The sequence below is a fragment of the Chiloscyllium punctatum genome, chromosome 6, assembly GCF_047496795.1.
Source record: "Chiloscyllium punctatum isolate Juve2018m chromosome 6, sChiPun1.3, whole genome shotgun sequence".
Taxonomy (NCBI): Eukaryota; Metazoa; Chordata; class Chondrichthyes; order Orectolobiformes; family Hemiscylliidae; genus Chiloscyllium; species Chiloscyllium punctatum.
Window position 1 is genome coordinate 5090801 of NC_092744.1, and position 18381 is coordinate 5109181.

The window sequence follows — 18381 nt, forward strand, 5'->3', positions numbered from 1 at the left end:
TCTGCTTTGTGAATAACTGGCGAGAGTGAAAGGTACTACATAATGGTTTTGGTTTCTTGCTGTAATCAATTTGGAAAATGCATAGGGTGCTTTAAATTTGATCTTGAACCTAAAGCTTTCATTGGCAACAAGTTGTATTACATGATAAACTTCTGAAATCATTGTGATAAGGTTACTATTATTTGCTTGCAATAAGCCTGTATTGTGCATGTTTGATGTTGTGTTATTCATAGGTAATGTACTCTGTTTTTTCTTGCTGCATCTGCATGTTTCATTTGTACTTGTGCTCTCGTCTGATTCTCCCTCCATCCCAATTTGAAACATTTAAATTAATGTCAATAACATTGCCTTTGTAACATTAACGCTCAAGGATGTTGTTGCCATGTCTGTGGTATTGGTTTCTCAGGGTGAAAGTTATTTTTGCTCACTTGATTTAAAAAAAAAATGTTTATTGCTGGATTACTGCAAAAACACAATTGTACTGGTACCTTTTTGAATGCATTAAGTCATCCCAAGATGTTTCATGGGGAAAAAACATTAACATCAAGCTGCAGCAAAACAGAATGAGATACTTTCATATTGCACTTTGTTAAAACACTGGAAATTGCAATGCATTACAGCCAGCAATGAACTCTTGTAGTGTCATCACCTATAACATAGAAACTGGCTGCCACATTTTCTGCACAACAAGCTGTTTAAAGAGTAAGCCTATTCTTGGAGGACAGTGTGCTGATAAAGACAACGCATCAGATGGCCACAGGTTTAATTTGAACAGTTGTTTTTATAGATGAAGACTAAACAATGTTAGTGAGTTTTGAGAAGATTTGTAGCTCAGGTTGAGGTTCTCCAGAGGCTTACTGATGTTACCCCAGTATGGTGACAAAACGTGTGAAAATGAACCTTCCAGCCCAGTGAGCAAACCTACATCCAGCTAAACAGTGTCTTCAGAAGTTAAGTGAGTTCCAAAGCTTTGCAGCTGAGAGCATGGCTAGTTTGGGAGAGTGATCTAAAATCTGGGTTGTTTGAGGCCTGCATTGGAGATGTGAATATCTTGGAGCTTAGAGGGAAGGTTGAGCCCATTGAAGAATTTGGAAGCAAGTGTGAGAATTGAGTGATGCTTACTTAGGAGCCACTGTAGATGAATAAGAAAAGGGGTGAAGGTTTGTGAAAGTTAGGACAAAGGCAGCTGAGGTTTCGATATCCTCTTCTTCCTGTATGAGTTCATGGGATGACTGTTGTAGCTCAACCAGCATTTAGTGCTCATCCCTCGTTGCCCAGTGTTGTGATTAAATATAAACTCCATCACTGTGGGTCTAGAATCACATTTAGGCCAGACTAGGTAAGGATGATAGGTATCTTTTCCCTAAAGGGCACCAGTGAATCAGGTGAGTTGTTAGACAATCCACTGTGGTTTCATGGTTTCCATTAGATGTAGTTTTTAATTCCGGATTAATTTATTGAATTCAAATTTTATTTGCCATGGTGGGATCTGGACAATATCACTTATGTTACTTGGTTGACAAGTGACAAGTAATATTTGCGCCACACGTGCCAGACAATTACCATCACCAATAAAAGCCAGTCTAACTACTGCCCCTTGACATTCAATGGTCTTACTGCGGCTCAGTGGTTAGCCACTGGTTCAATTCTCACCTCTGGCAACTGTCTGTGTGGAGTTTACACATTCTCCCCATGTCTGCATGAGTTTCCTCAGGGTTCTCCGATTTCCTCCCACAGTCCAAAAATGTGCAGGTTAGGTAAATTGGCCATGTTAACTTGCCCATATTGTTAGGTGCATTAGTTAAGGGATTGGGTCTGGGTGGGTTACTCTTCGGAGGGTAGGTGTGCACTTGTGGGCTGAAGGGCCTGTTTCCACACTGTAGGGAATGTAATCTGCCAGCATCCTTTGGGTTACCATTGACCAGGTTGAAACTCAATTGGACTAGCCACATAAGCAGTAGCTATAAGAGCAGGTCAGAGATGAGGGATACTGCGGTGAGTAACTCACCACCTGACACCCCAAAGTCAATCCACCATCTACGAGGCACAAATCAGGAATGTGATGGAATGCTCCCTGATGGCTTGGGTGAGTGCAGCTCCAACAACACTTGAAGCTTGATGCCAACCAACAAGATGCGCTGTAACAATTCACCAAAGATCCTCCATACTGCACCTTCCAAACCCACAACCACTTCCATCTGGAAGGACAAGGGCAGCAGGGACTTAGGAACACCACCCCTGCAAGTTCCCCTCTAAGCCACTCACCACCCTGACTTGGAAATATAGTGCCATGCCCTCATACTTGTTGGGTCAAAATCCTGGAATTCCCTCCCGACTGCATTTTGGGTTCACCCACAGCAAGTGGACTGCAGCGATTCAAGAAGGCAGCTCACCACCACCTTCTCAAGGACACGTAGGGATGTGCTATCAATGCTGGCCAGCAACGCCCAAGTCCCACAAATGAATAAAACAAAATTTAGCCCTAATCCCCAGGACATCAGACTCTGATTATGGAGTAGTGGTGCTGGAAGAGCACAGCAGTTCAGGCAGCATCCAAGTAGCTTCGAAATCGACGTTTTGGGCAAAAGCCCTTCATCAGGAATAAAAATTATGGAGTACTAGCCCAGTGACATTAGTTCTACGTTACCACCTCTGCAGTGGGCCAGCTAGTACTGCTTTGACATAGCCAAATCTACAGGTAACAAAGGAAAGAATGAGGATTTCATCAATAGATGAGCAACAATGCGTCAGATGCAGGTGTTTTGAAGGACGCCGCAGCCAGTCTTAGTGTTGGTCCAGCAATGTGGTTAGAAACTCCTCAGGAGCATGTATGACCAAGGTTTAGCCTCTGATTAATCCTTGTTTGCTTTTGATTGAAATATGAATTGAACTGTGCACAATAGAGATCAAAATCGCTCAAATTGCAGAAAAGTGTTTAATTCCAATTGCTAATATTCGCTCATGCTTTATCAGTACTTAATCATGTGTTTATCTTGTTTCAGCTCTACTAGAGGCACGTGGCCTTCCACCCCATCTTTTTGGCCCCCTTGGACCACGAATGTCCCAGCTATTTCATCGAACAATTGGAAGTGGAGCAAGTGAGTAATGCTGGAAATGAACTATTAGGAACAACTCTGCTAGTTCCTTTCCATGTCCTTGGCTGGCTGCCCTGCAACTTTGATAAAATGTCTGAAAACTATAATAGTATAAAACATGGAAGACAGGAGCCAGAGTAGGCCATTCAACCCCTTCAGCCTGTTCTGCCACTCAATATGATCATGGTTGATCATTGAGCTCAGTGTCATCTTGCTCTCTTTTGTCCAGATTGTCCTGATGTTTTGGTTGGCTTGATTTTCCCCCTCTTGTGGCAATATATTGTGATCGTGCTGGAACAACATCCTTTGTAAAGGAATCCCATAGTTCATTTGGTTTGCTTGTTTATACCTGGATCAGCTTGGTTCTTTTTCCCCTGAAATTAACTTTCTTCTAGTTAAATTTTTTGCTTCATTTTGTTCATGTCACTTTCTATAGCAAACTAAACTTTGATTGAACAACCATGTTCTCAAGTTGACTCTGAATTCACTTGAGCCATCTTGTTCCCAGTTCCATGTTGGCCAGGTGGAAATTCTCCAGAATCTATTTCATAAACTTGTTAGCCTCTCTCATTGTTGCACTATTACTAATCTATTTTATGTTGGAATAATTAAAGCTTCCCATTCACTCCACCTCATTATTCTATAGTTTCTACATGTAATAACTTGCTTGCACATTTGCCCTGTCTCTTTCCCACTGGTTACTGAATGATAGAATGTGCTGCCATGTAATAGTCCCGTTATTGTTTCTTAGATCTAATAGATTCTGTTTATGACCTTCAGAGAATCCTTGCTCCCTTCAGTAGTGCAATATTTTCTTTAACTAACATTGCCTCTCCTTTCTTTTCATTCCTATCTTTCCTGAGCCATATTTAGTAATCATTATTGCACTTTTCTCCAAAGTTATTATTGCAACAAGCGTTCAGTTTAATATATGATTTTAAATGTTTGTCAGCATGCGCAAGTCTTCACAATTCCACATAATGATGTCGTTGTCAGACTGAAAGTGTTCCTTTGAGACAAAGTAGAGTTAAAAGTAATATTTGAAATTAGAAAAGAGAATTTCTAATTCCACCATACAATTTTCTCAGGTTCAAAGGCACAACAGCTCCTACAAGGTCTACAAGCTACTGGAGATGAAAGTCAACAACTTCAAGCAGTTATCGAGATGTGCCAGTTGTTGGTGATGGGGAATGAAGAAACCCTGGGAGGATTTCCAGTGAAGAGTGTTGTTCCAGCTTTGGTAGGAGTTACAAAATACTCAATCATTTTTATATATGGAAGCTGTTGTCTGTGACCCTGTATAGAAGTACAATTCTAATCAAAAGTTCAAAGATGGTAGCTTGTTATGGTGTTTTGATTTCAGTATGTTGAAGCATAAACTTTGCTTTCAGAATGTAAAGCATCTGTCTCAGTGGACATGGTTAAACCCTAGGATAGTACTGACCACTTAGGACTAGCTAGAAAAGCTAAAATTGTATGCTGAACATACTGAAAGAAGTTACAGCCTGATTTACTTTTCTGTACAGAGCAAGTACACAATTGGTACTGTGTGTGTCATGAAAGCATTGAGTGCAAGGTGTGAATTAGTCTTGTTCCTAAATCTTAACCCTTGAATGAATTCGTAGTGAATAAAATTGACATTCTTGCAGTTTTAAGTCTGGTACATTAATGCTAATTTCAGCAACTTAGCCTCATAACGAAATACATTTTGGTAAGTTGCTGGAAAAATAAGGATCGTCTTTGTAACAAATATTGGTAGCCTCACAATGTGGAAAAAGAATAATATTGTAAAGAAGAGTCAACATGAAAAGACAGAATCTGCAATGAAAAGTTTGGGTGGATTAACTTTAGTTTCAAACCAAAGCATTATGCATACAAAATTGTCTATTAGTTTATAACTGATGATGGAATTCACATTCATACTCTGACCAAGCTTCTTGACTTTTTAACTGAAATTTTTTTTAAGTTACTTGAAAGTTTGCATAGAAACACTTTATAGTTCTATCATAAAGTGGCAAATGAAATTATACTTTTCAAAAATACAAAACTGGAATTTCAGTTCCATCTGTGACCGAAGGGTTTAGTCCACATGTACAACAGTATAAATGGTGTCCCCGTTAATAGATTGGAACGAGTTTGGTTGAACAGAAAGTAATACACAAACACTGTGCACAAAGAGTCCATTCACTGGGGGCGGCATGGTTGCTCAGTGGTTAGCACTGCTGCCTCACAGCACCAGGATCCCAGGTTCGCTTCCAGCCTCTGGGGACTGTCTGTGTGGAGTTTTGCACATTCTCCCCGTGTCTGTGTGGGTTTCCTCCGGGTGCTCCGGTTTCCCCTCACAGTCCAAAGATATGCAGGTCAGGTGAATTGGCCGTGCTAAATTGTCCATAGTGTTAGGTACATTAGTTAGAGGGATATAGGACTGGGTGGGTTCTCTTTGGAGGGTCGGGGTGGACTTATTGGGACGAATGGCCTGTTTCCACACTGTAGGCAATCTAATCTAAAACTTTGGCTGCCCCCATATTTTATCATCAATCTGTTCAGGTACTGTTATGCACCTCTGGAGCAAGAGGGACTTGAACTGGGGCCTCTTGGCTCAGAGGTAGCGACACTACCACTGTGTCTCGAGAACCCAACAGAAATTTTATGTATCCAGACATCAAATAACTGCTAATCCCGAATTTTCCAACCTAAATTGTTTGTTATATTAACAAACCCAGTTGAAACTTCATAAGGATTTTTTTAGTTAAATTCACATTTTGATGTAGATCTGTTTTGAAGACTAAATAATTGTAACCATTCCAAAGTAATTTCCTAACCAGCCACCATGTTGATTTAATATTTGTGTTTAAGAATAGAGAAAGGACTGGCTTCACCATTCTCGGTGAAATCATCCAATAGAATTATGCTTTGTGTCGAACATGATTAAGATGTAGAATGCAAAGGTAGAGGTTATGTTGTATTATGCAACTGACAATGGTTCACTTGATTTTTTTTTCCGTCTGATTTAAATATTACATTTGGACAGAAATGTGACTGTTAACCTTGTTTGACAACTAATTGCCTTGACCTGTTTCAAAATATGTACAATAGAATTTCTAATCTCTGTTCTTGACTATTGCAATATGCGCATCAATTGTTTTCATTAATAAGTTTCCTTATTACTTTATAGATAACTTTGTTACAGATGGAGCACAACTTTGACATTGTAAGTATTTCCTACTGAAGTACTCTTTAAAATGTATCTTGAGGTTGTAATTTACTGAATTGTTCTGTTTATTTCTAATATGACAGATGAACCATGCTTGCAGAGCTTTGACTTACATGATGGAAGCTCTACCGAGGTCGTCGGCTGTGGTGGTTGATGCCATTCCAGTCTTCCTGGAAAAGGTGAGAATACTTTGAACATGGCAAACTTTGAATTCACTGGCAGTCACTTACCCGGACCTCACTGTAAATATGCATTCAAATTCCGAATGTACATTGATAACACTCAACTCTATCTGTGCACTGTCTTCCCCCTCAACATTTCTACAATCTCCAAGTTGCAGACTGCTTGTCCACCCATGTAGTACTGGATGACCCTAACCTGAACTTGCCTCCAATTGGCTGTTGTTTTCAGTCCTTGCAGCCGCCACCTTTGAGACTACATCAGTCTCTTTGCAAACCTAATGTCACAGCTACAATAAGAGATGAATTTTCAAGTACATTTCAGCAGTCAATGAGACCTTGTTATCATTCCATTACTTTGCTGTACTGACATTGTCTCAACTTGTCTATTGTTAACAACTTCACCTATATATTTTGTTGTCCCTAATCTTTGTGATGCCAATTTTTTTTTTAGGATAGTCCCCGTTCCTCTGCATAAATCTGAGGCCAGCAAAACTGTGTTAAGTTGATCCATTGTGTTTGCTGATCTATATCTGCTCTTCATTGAAAAATGCTTAGATTTTCAGATCCCTCCAAGGCCTTTCTCCTCCTCTTGAATCTGCACGACCCCAGCCTTCAGATATCCATACTCTAATTCTAAACTCTTGATGACTTTAATCATTTTGCTTTTAGATACAAGGGCCTAAGCTATGAAACCCCTGAAAGCATGCTTTCTCTCCCACCTCTAAATGAACTTTTGATCATCTGCCCAAGTTTCACATTTTGTGGCTTGGTGTGAAATCGTTATTTGAAAGTGCTTCTGTGAGACGTCACTGGGGACTTTTGTGATGTTAAAAGCATAATATGAATACATGCTGGTTTTATTTATATGTTTGTAGTTCATACTAAAAGTGAATATCTGATTCTCAACAGGAAGCATGTGTTTAAACAGCACTTATTTAAACAAAATTATGTAGTTCTTTATTCCCTTCACCGTGCTGAGCATAGTTATTAAGACAGCTGTGGCATCTGTATTGAAATACTTGCTGTTTCTCTTGGACTCTGCAAAAACTGATTGCATGGATTCTGTTTCTGCTGAGGCAGTGTGTTGGACATTTAAGCTACTCTGTCCTCCCCACCTCCAAAAAAGTAGAGCTCTGAAGTAACCTTCAGCTGACATTTGTTTCCACTCAACATTTCGGACCTCCCAGAAGTGTTTCAACCTTGCCAAAGGAAATCCTTTGGCTTGGTGGTTAGCACTGCAACCTCACAATACCAGAGACCCAGGTTCAATTCCATCCTCTGGCGACTGTGTGGAGTTGGCCCCTTCTCCCCATGTCTGTCTGGGTTTCCTCTGGGTGTTCCGGTTTCCTCCCACAGACAAAAGATGTGCAGGTTAGGGTGGATTGGCCATGCTAAATTGCCCATAGTGTTCAGGGATGTGTAGTTAGTCAGGGGGAAATGTAGAGTGTTAGCAGAGTGGGTCTGGGTGGGTTGCTCTTCGGAGGGTTGGTGTGGATTCACTGGCCTGAAGGGCCTGTTTCCACACTGTAGGAATTCCAATTCTCAACAGATTTAGACAAGAGCAAGAATCAGAAATGAGTCTAACACTCAATTTCTGAACTATCTGGCTGGTTTCTGGCAATAATATGAACTAAAACGATTGCACAGTAGTATTGCTGGACCACTCTTGGTAGTGGATATTGAAGTCCCCTACCCAAAGTACATTCTGTGCTGTTGCCATACTTTCTCCATATTATTTTAACATAAGAGGTACATTGATTCAATTAGGTAAAAACAATGACTGCAGATGCTGGAAACCAGATTCTGGATTAGTGGTGCTGGAAGAGCACAGCAGTTCAGGCAGCATCCAAGTAGCTTCGAAATTGACGTTTAGGGCAAAATTGAGGGCGATTGATATTTGGGAATTAGCAAGAGGTTTTCTTGCCCATATTTGACCTGATGCAGTAAGATATTGTGGTGTCCGGGGTCAATGTTGAGAACTCCTTGGACAGTTCGGTCTTCACTATGTGCATAACTAAGACACCACCTCTGCTGGGTCTGTTCTGTCCTAGAGATGGTGGTGTCTGGATATTGTGTGCAAGGTATAATTCGGTGTATGACTACCAGGCTGTTGCTTGATTAACTTGACACCTAATATGATCCACGTTTTGAAGAAGGGTGGTAGAGATAAGTCTGCAAATTACAGACTGCTGAGTCTCACATCAGTGGTAGGAAAACTATTAGAACAAACTCTGAAGAAGTCCGTTAATTGCCACTTGAAAAATTTGATCAGGAATAGTTGTCATGGCTTTGTCAGAGGGAGGTTAGTCATAACAAATTTGATTGAAATTTTCAGGGTGGTGTAGATAAGGGTAGTGCAGTTGATGTAGTTTATATGGATTTCAGCAAAATCATTGTCAAGATCCAATAGGGGGAATAATCTAGAAGTTAAAACACATGGGGTCCAGTATAACATGGCAAGTTGTATCCAAAATTGGCATGTGGTAGGAGACCAGGTGATAGGCTGTTTGTGTTACTTGAGGCCAGTGGTGTACCATAGGGAATGGTGCTGTGTGTGTGTGTGTGTTGAGAATGAGAGGATGATCAAGTTTGAGGTTAACATGAAGATTAGCTGGGTTATTTGTCAGTGAGAAGGAAGGTTGCAGGAGGATATAGATTATTTGGTTGGGTGCATCATGGCAGATAGAATTTAACCCTGATGAGTATGCATTGGTGCACTTCAGAAGGAGGAACAAGGGAGCACTCACTGAATGGCAGGACATTAGGAAGTTCAGAGGAACATCGCAATCTTGGTGTGCTTGTTCAAGGATTGCTAGAGGCAGCAGGACAGTGTGGAGGAGGAAGAGGGGCTGTCATAGGAGTAGATTGGGCTTGTACTCGTTGGAATACAGAACATTGAGAGATGACCTTCTTGAAACATTCAAGGTTCTTAGGAGACTTTACAGGGTAGATGTGGAAATGTTGTTTCCCTTGCAGGGGCCCAATAGAACCCAAAGGCATAAACTCTGAATAAGGGGTTGTATATTTAAGACAGATGAGGAATGCCTTCCCTCAAGATAGTAAATCTGTGGAGTACAGATTTTCTAATCAGTATGGTAATGAAGGGTTTCAGGCAAAAGGCAGAAAAAAGCCGAGTTAAAGATGATCAGATCAGCTAGGATTTCATTTTGGAGCAGACTCGTTGGGCTGAGTGGCCTACTTATTTTATGGTCTAACATTTGAGCCCTCGTCACTGTAATAGTTTTCCCGTGTGAGGTTAGACATTGTCATGCCTAATAATGATTATTAATTACGTGACCTTTCTCTCAACGAAAACCAAGGTTATTGTCATCTTCACTTCTAAAATAGTACTGTCTATGAGCAAGCTTATACCACCTATACTGGGTGACTTTGACTTTGTTCAGCTGCCCATTGGCTACTGTGTCTCCTCACAGATTGCTCTGCTTTGTAAACTTTCATTATTGTCTTCCCCCACGCCCCCCCCCCCCCCCCCAAAATTGTCTTCTCGGTGACTTAATCACCTCTCCTAAAATCTCCCTTAATGCTCAGCGTGGAATGCTCAACATTCCATTGAAGTCCCTTAGGATGCTAGAAATATGCAGCATAAATGCCTGTTGTATTTAGTTGTTAACGTTTGAGGAAGTTTTGAAAATTTAGCACATCAGCGTATGGTATAATTGTTCTATTTAACTTTCAATTGACTGCTTTGAGTTCCCAGCTGTCTAATATATTTCAGAATTATCCACTGTGTTAGTGGAAAGATCCAGTTTTTTATAGATGTGGTTATATATGTTATTTGAAAACTTGAAGTTTTATCTTTGACTGAACTAACTGGTTTTTGAAGATGAAGCCCTGTTGTCAAATCTCCATTGGTTACCCGACCATCACCTTCAATTTCTCCCCATTATTGACCGTAATCACTGATATAAACAGTGTCTCCTTCCATAATTGCAGTCGAAGTCCTATTTTATTCGAGTACAATTTTCTGAAACTCTGGATGGGTGTCTAATATTTTAAGCGAAGAGGAATGTACTTGTACTACAGTAAAGTTCTCATTTAAGTTTGCAGCTTGCAATAAAAAAAATTGAAGAAAATGTGCTGGGATCAGTGTATAAATATTTGACTAATGTTCTTGGTAGTATGATTTACAAGAGACCCAACTTGAGTGTCTGACTTATAAATGTTCATGTTCACAAATGAGATCCCATATTACTGTCAATTTTAAGAATCCAACATGTGAATGTTAACTTGTACTTGGCTTTGGGTATTTTATGCGGTACAGTGTTGTATTCTAACTTGTGTACAAATGGACTTCCAAACATACTCTGGTGTGGAAAACATTTTTAACTCTGGGAACCTCCTGTGTTTGGTTTGTATGTTTGTAGTGGTTGTGGGGAGTGATTTTTTTTTTAAAGACAAATACAAATGTGGTTGTATACCTTACCCTAATTTTGTACTTTGGGTTTCGAACTATAATGTCTACAGTATTGATCTTTTTGTATACATGTTAATTCCACTTTTGTTTCTAGCTACAAGTCATTCAGTGCATTGACGTGGCTGAGCAAGCTTTGACTGCTCTGGAAATGTTATCACGGAGGCATAGCAAAGCCATTTTACAAGCTGTAAGTACGACCTTAGATTTCTATCAGTTTGGGGATGAAGAAACATGTTTCCAGTCCTTGAAAATTCAAATGTTACCCATCTCCTTTATCCTATGATTGTTATAGTGCAGCTCAGGATACAAATGTAAACCACCAGCTCCACCTGTCCAACTGGTCACTATGTTTCTAGCACAGGAGGAGGCCAGCCAGTCTGATTTTTTTTTTAGGCAGCGTCTCTGAAGGAACAATTCACTTAGTTCCATCCATCTTCTCCACCGTGACCTGTACGTTCTTTCTTTTCAGATAATCCAGCTCTCTTGAATGCCATGATGTAGTCTTCCTCTGTTATGTTTTGGCAGTGCATTCCAGATGCTAAATACTTGCTCTTTTTACAAAGAGCTTTCCTCATTTCACATTGCTGTTGTCCATAACTTAAATTTAATCCACTGGGTTTTGATTCTTCAGTGAGTTGTAACAGGTTCTTCTATCTCTTCTGTGCCAACCCCTTTGTTTTTGAATCTCTCAAATTTCTCCTCAAACTTCTTGCTCCAGTATGAGTGTCCAAATTATTTTCCTCAATCTCTTGACAAAACTGAAGCCCCTCTTTGATCTTGTGGTTTTTCTTTCTATACCCTCTCTCAAGCCTTTGCATCTTTGCTAACTTGCATGAAATCCTCCACTTGTGCCCCTCAGAAAGAAAACTCTTCTGAAAATCTAATTTGACAGTATCCTTTGCACATCCAAAACTTCAAGTCCTGTGTGTGTTAATGTCACACCTATGAGCAGGGTACACCAAGCCACATAGGATTTGTACCAAATAGTCAGTATGCCTGCAAGTCTAGCTGACTCATTCCAGGTTTGAAAATCTTCAGCTATGATGGTAAATTGAAGAAGTTCCTTAAGGTAGCAGTACGACGTAGATCAGACTGTAAAGACGACAAGCAAGAGGCTGTAACAACGCAGCGAGCCAGGCAGCATCAGCAAGTGGAGAAGACAACGTGTCAGGTGTAACCATTCTTCAGGACTGGCTTGCTGTGTTCTTCCAGCCTCCTGCCTGTCTACCTTGGATTCCAGCATCTGCAGTTTTTTGTCTAAGGTTCTAAAGTAGGAATATGGAATCCTTTCCTTCATTGACAGAAGTATTCTCCTACTTGATGGCTATCTGAGTTATGAATCATAGCCAGGCCTTTCTTTTATCTTCTCTCCTTTTTGGGTTTTTTAAGCTGCAGTGCCTTTGAAGGTATACTGAGAAGTTAAAGGAAACTTCAAATAAAGATAGCAAAAATGCTGAGCCTTTTCTGGATCTCTTTGCAGTGCCATAGGGCTAGAAGATAGCACAGGTGAATGTGTGCCTGGAGAGCACGTGTAGGAGGGAAGGCTTCAGTATTCTGGGAAATCTGGATCAATTCTTTTGAAGCTTGGACCCAACCCAAGCTTGATCAGGTTACATTTCAACAAGACTGAAACCAATATTGTGGTGTAGGCATTTTCTGGTGTTGTGGAAATTTTAACAATGTTTGGCAGGGAAATGCGATCATGAGCATGGATTCAAAAGAGCAAGAAGCAAAGTTAGAAATGGAAGGTAGGGAAAACCAAGGTTGGAAAATAAACGGCAAAGGAATTTTGCACTGTTCAGTGCAATGAGGCAGATAATGGAGGGTGGGAGAAAGTGAGGACTGTGGATGCTGGAGATCAGTTGAAAAATGTGACGCTAGGAAACCACAGCAGGTCAGGCAGCATCACAGAAACCGGATAATCAACATTTCGGGCATAAGTCCTTAGGGCGAAAGGACTTGCGCCCAAAACGTCTCTTCCCTTGCTGCTTGGATGTTGCCTGACTTGCTGTGCTTTTCCAGTGCCATGGTTTTTTGACACAGATAATCTGAGGGTGTAGATTTTGAAATAACACATAACTGTGCTGAATCTAGTGTTATCTACTGCTTTCTTTACTTCAAAAGGTTCAATCTTATACTCTGCAAAGTTGTTGCTTTTAACCTTTTAAAGGTTATTCAAGAAACAAAGGTTTGAATTTTATTTTGGATATTTGTATAGAAAGTTATCTTGATAAAAATGATTGCATGTATTTATAGGCCTTGCTTAAATCTTCCCTTTTCTCCTCCAATGTGATGCTAATAATTTCTTTCCTTCCCTTTTTTAAGGGAGGATTGGCTGACTGCTTGCTCTACCTGGAGTTCTTCAGCATCAATGCCCAGCGAAATGCCCTGGCAATAGCAGCAAATTGCTGCCAAAGTATTACTCCTGATGAATTTCACTTTGTTGCTGATTCTTTGCCCTTATTAACTCAGAGGCTGACCCATCAGGTACTGAAGGCAAATTTTGCATTGATGACTGGTCATATCTATGCTAGTTCTGAATATTTTTTACAATTTATATTGAAGTATGAAAATGTGAATGTCTAGAATATGGGTTATGGTAGAGTTCAAATAGCTGTATTATTGTTTGGCTTTGACTTGTTGCTTCTGTAGTGAACCTGCCACAACTAGTACCACATCAGCCTAACCCTTCTGGTGTACTTTAGATTAAGGACTTTTATTGACTATTTTAACTTCTGCTGCCAGAAAACTAGAGCCACACTCTGCAATGATATAATGTTGTCTTCAGGAAGACTAGCTGAATGTGACAAGTTTATAATGGGAAGGCAGCTCAATTAACCCTCTACCCCAAAGTTTACGTTACAATGGATTTGTGTTTTGTTTAAAACAGCATGAGTTACAGAATTCTGATCACCATACCAAAAATTTCATTTGCTGTTTGCTGCACATTCCTGATTGGCCAACTTGGTTTGAGTCTGCAAAATTACTGTTATTGTTTGTTTCATTTCCTAAATGTCAGTTAAAACAAGATCAAGTATTTAGGTGTTTTCCTGTATCTTTTATAAAAATTGAATGAATGGGTACTTTGGTTCCCAGAATTTCTGATCTGCTGTTCATTTTCTTAAATATCAGGCAAGGCCAGCCTTGACAAATCTGGCAATTGTGGATTCTGGTTGCTTAAGTGTGCAACCCATGTCAAGAGCCTTTGAGCCAGTGAAACCATTTTTTTGATACCTATCCTTAAGATTTGTGAATGCTGTTTATATTTGATTTATTAGGATAGCTTCTGAGTTTGGAAGGTCATTTTATTTTTTTTGTTAATTATTCAACTTGGGCTTTTGGAATGCATTGCCAGCAGAGGTGGTAGAGGCAGGCACAGTAGGTTTATTTAAGATGCGTCTGGACAAATGCATGAGCAGGTGGGGAGCAGAGAGGTACAGATGCTTAGGAATTGACCGACAAGTTTAGACAGTACATTTTGGATTGGCTCAGGCTTGGAGTGCTGAAGGGCCTGTTCCCGGGCTGTAAATTTCCTTTGTTCCTTTAAGTGGCAAAACAAACTGGATTTGGAAGAGCAATCTTTAGAGTTTGAATAAATTTTAGGCGCAATGTATGTTTTGACATTTTCAAAATTATTGGACTTCTGGTTGACCTGTACTGTCTAAATTCTAAAAACAAATGTTGGAAAATCTCACCAGATCAGGTGGCATCTGTAGAGAGAAATGAACTTAAGACTTTAGGTCAAGTGCAGTCATACTCTCTCAAATATCCCAAAATCCTAAGATGGCTGTGGGATATATGTCCTTGACTAGAGACCCCTTCCCTTCCAGTTCGAATTGTAGCAACTCTTGAAGCCAGAATTCTTCTGTACTGACCACATGACAAACTACTATCTCTTTCATACAAATTTATTTTTAGGCAAACCTGTAACTGGCTACCTGTCTGAGTAGCATGAAACACATGAGCCATATAAATTCTGACTAGTGCTTTGAGAGTCCAACTCCTTCACCTTGACATTAAATGGGCAGTTTGAAGCAGAGCTCTTTACAACCTGGTTAACAATCAAGAGTTTCCAAAGTCAGTTTTTGCATACAAGCCGCTACTATCGCTTTCAAGTGTGAATACTTTGCTCATTCATTCCAGTAAAACTCATCTGGTCCTCCTTTTGATTTTTAGAAATTAAATCATCCAAGGTTTCTGTTGGGCGGACTTCAAAATGAGTCATGTCACCCCTCTCAGACAGTGTCAGAACAGAATAGTCACAGACTTCATTGGCTGTCATATTTCATTCATTGGATTGCGATCTACTGCATAACTGACATAGTTTTTTGTGTTCAACCTAAGTGACTGTTATATTAATATATTTGAGTAGAAAGTAATTGTAATAAATTTCGGCAAAGTAGTGACTTTTCTTTGAGGGGGATCCTCGAATGGTAACAATGCAGGTGCAAGTCATCAGGAAGGAGAACAGGCAGAAGAGCAAGGAATGTTTTCTCTGATTTTCATTGAACTGAACTGGCTATTTCTCCAAGTCTGATTCTCTCTCCCTAAAATGACATGCATGAAGAAAGAATTTTTTAAAGTATTAATGATGCTGAATCCTGTCCAATAATTGTAGGATTGTAGCTGAAAATGATTAACTTGTGGCTTGGTATTATGAAATTAAAAGCTAACTTTTTTGTTTCCGGTTAGGACAAGAAATCTGTCGAAAGTACTTGTCTGTGTTTTGCTCGGCTGGTGGATAACTTCCAACATGAAGAAGTAAGACATTTATGAGACATTTTACTGAGGGCATTCCTAGCTTATTGGGCTCGAAAGCAGTATTGCGAAATTGACAAGTCAAACTTTCTTCAGCTTTAGTTGGGAAAAATTGTACTGAGTTGTAGCATGTGCTTGATTTGCAAAGCAATTTCATGTTCACTTCTAACTTAGTTTTCGCACCTGTATTACATATTGTGTTATTAAATGGAATCGTGAAACAAGCATCATTGAATAACCTAATCTTTCATTATTTGAAAGAGCTGGATTGGATCACCAAGAGCACCTTATTGAGAGACAGTCTGTTCATGTTTATCTAAAAGTCAGTTGAATTTTATTTTTAAAACAATTGTAATTTTTCTTTCGTCAATTAAGTGATCTTGACGACAATTATGTCCACTCTGGAGATGTAGGTGCTTCAGTATTAGTCAAAGTACTTAAATGGCAAGAAACAATTCATTCAGACTTGTGGGAATTTGAATAGACAACTTTCTGCCAATCTCTGGTAATGCAGAGTTGACTGTGCTCCAGATTTAATATTTGGGGAAACTGGCATATAATCTGAGGAATGTGTTTTACGAGGACTTTAGTGCATAGTTTTAAATAGCTTACAGCCCTGCCATTTGGAATGCATTTTTGTCCAGCCATCAGTTGGGTCTCGTGATAATAATGATCCATATGATGGGAATTGAAGGAAAATTGTGGGTTTTTTACGATATTTTAATGCTATAATGTCTTGAGAATTTTGGCTGTGCAACTGTCGGAGTTTTGTTGAAAATCAGTATTCTTCTTTATTCCACTTTGCAATGGCATCTGTTATCTAAAAGCAACGACCATTGATTGCCCTCATCCCACACTCTTGACATTCCTGCTCATTTTTGCCTTCTAGGGACAAGACTTACCAACTGTTGCTTCCAGCTATTCATTGCTATTGTTGACCCTGTGGATCCAGTGTCTCCTCTTTTTTTAGAATATCTGCTCAGATGTGAATGCGATCCTTGACATTTGTGTTTTCTGTGGATTGTGGTGTCAATATTATGTTGTTCACAGAAATATGGCTGATGTTGATGACACCTTTTCTTTGAGCCCCCCCTACCTGGCTACATCTTTCAGCACATGCAGAATCAGGGCCAGCCCACTTTGTGTGCATTTATCCCAGGATTGTACTTTGTGCTGACTCCCACTCTTGCATTTTCTATTCCTCTGAGCAACTCACCACATTTTACCCCTTTTTTTACCTTTCAAAACCATCATTCTTTACCACCCTCACGTGCAGTAAAATAAATGGTACCTTTACTGCTTTCCTCCCTCACCCTCCACTCCAAGATTATAGTGAAATGCAAGGATTAGCCTTCGGCTTGTTTATTTATTGCGACCCCCCCCCCGCCCATCCATTCTTACCTCCAGCATTGAGTGGGTTAAGGGTTTTTTCTTTGAGAGGGGGTGCTGACAGCAGACTTTATTGAGACTTATGAAAGATACAAGTTAAGTGCTACTGTGAGGAGGTCATCATTTTTTATCTTTAAGATTGAGATGATGTGATAAGCTGCCTCTGCTGCTGCTTTCATTTCCACAATCTCACTTCTCTGACTTTGGTCTTCCTTTTACTGGAGAAAATTTCTGCTCATCCAGTGCTCAAAGTTTGCAGGTTTGATCCCTTGTCCACACTTTGTTTGCCAGTCTCCATTACTCTCCCTGGCAGTGGTCTAAATTTAGGCCACTCCGTTCTCAACTTTTGTCACATCTTCCCTCAAGCTGAGCTTCTGACCTCTTCGTTTGTACCATTAATGAGACCCCTTAATTCCACTTTTTAGTATTGTCCAGTTTTGACCCTGTCTCAACCCACCTCCTGAAATCCTCTTCATGGCTATGTTATCTGTGGACTTGAGTATTCCTTGCATTCCTAGTTTAGTTTCCTACATTCTACTCTTGATAAACTCAGTGCTCTAAAGCTGTGCCTGTGTTCTAACTTGTAGGCAATCTTGTTACTGTATCATCCCTGTCATAAAGGTGCATGATCTAAATTACTGGTGTGGCAGTTGGGGAAATTGCAAATAAATGTTAAACTGAACTGGTTTCCTCTAAATTAGAACATGTTTTTATTCATTCACAGGATATTGGTGTCATTGGCAAGGCCAGCATTTCATATCCATTCTTATTTGCCTTTTGAGAAGGTGGTGATGAGCCACCTTCAGTACAACTGAGTGACTTTCTAGGCCATTTCAGAGAGTAGTTAAGAGTCAGTCACATAGCTGTGGGTCTGGAGTCACATACAGACCAGATCCGGTAAGGATGGCTGATTTCCTTCCCTAAGAGACATTAGCGATCTTTGGGTTTTCATAACAATGTAGTACTTTCATGGTCATCATTACAGACACCAGCTTTTATTTCATTCTGTGTTTAAACTCCCCAACTACTGTAATGGATTTTGAACTCATGTCTCCAAATCATTAATCTGGTCCTCTTATCCAACATCAGACATTATTTTTTACTGTGAGGTCTGAAGACTTGGCATATTATTCTGTTTTTTGTATTCTGTACCACTTAATTAAATTTTAAGTTTTATAGTTTGTTACACAGCCTTATCACTTTGCGTTATATGAACCTACAAATTTTCCATTTTGTCACAGCCTGTTTCTCAACAAAGAAAAATTACTGCCTGACAATTTGATCAAAGTTATTAATTTAGATTTATTG

At 39.8% G+C, this 18381-nt stretch overlaps 1 protein-coding gene across 13 annotated transcripts in view; it reads left to right on the forward strand.

The window, feature by feature from the left end:
* trip12 (thyroid hormone receptor interactor 12) overlaps positions 1-18381 on the forward strand; it is a 217834-nt gene that overhangs the window by 100194 nt on the left and 99259 nt on the right. For all 13 annotated transcript variants that reach the window (XM_072571941.1, XM_072571936.1, XM_072571937.1 and 10 more), the window contains 7 exons: positions 3003-3098; positions 4184-4335; positions 6271-6306; positions 6393-6488; positions 11021-11113; positions 13252-13413; positions 15619-15687. In XM_072571941.1, the coding sequence (XP_072428042.1) occupies positions 3003-3098; positions 4184-4335; positions 6271-6306; positions 6393-6488; positions 11021-11113; positions 13252-13413; positions 15619-15687 (704 nt within the window). The remainder of the gene's footprint in view (positions 1-3002; positions 3099-4183; positions 4336-6270; positions 6307-6392; positions 6489-11020; positions 11114-13251; positions 13414-15618; positions 15688-18381) is intronic.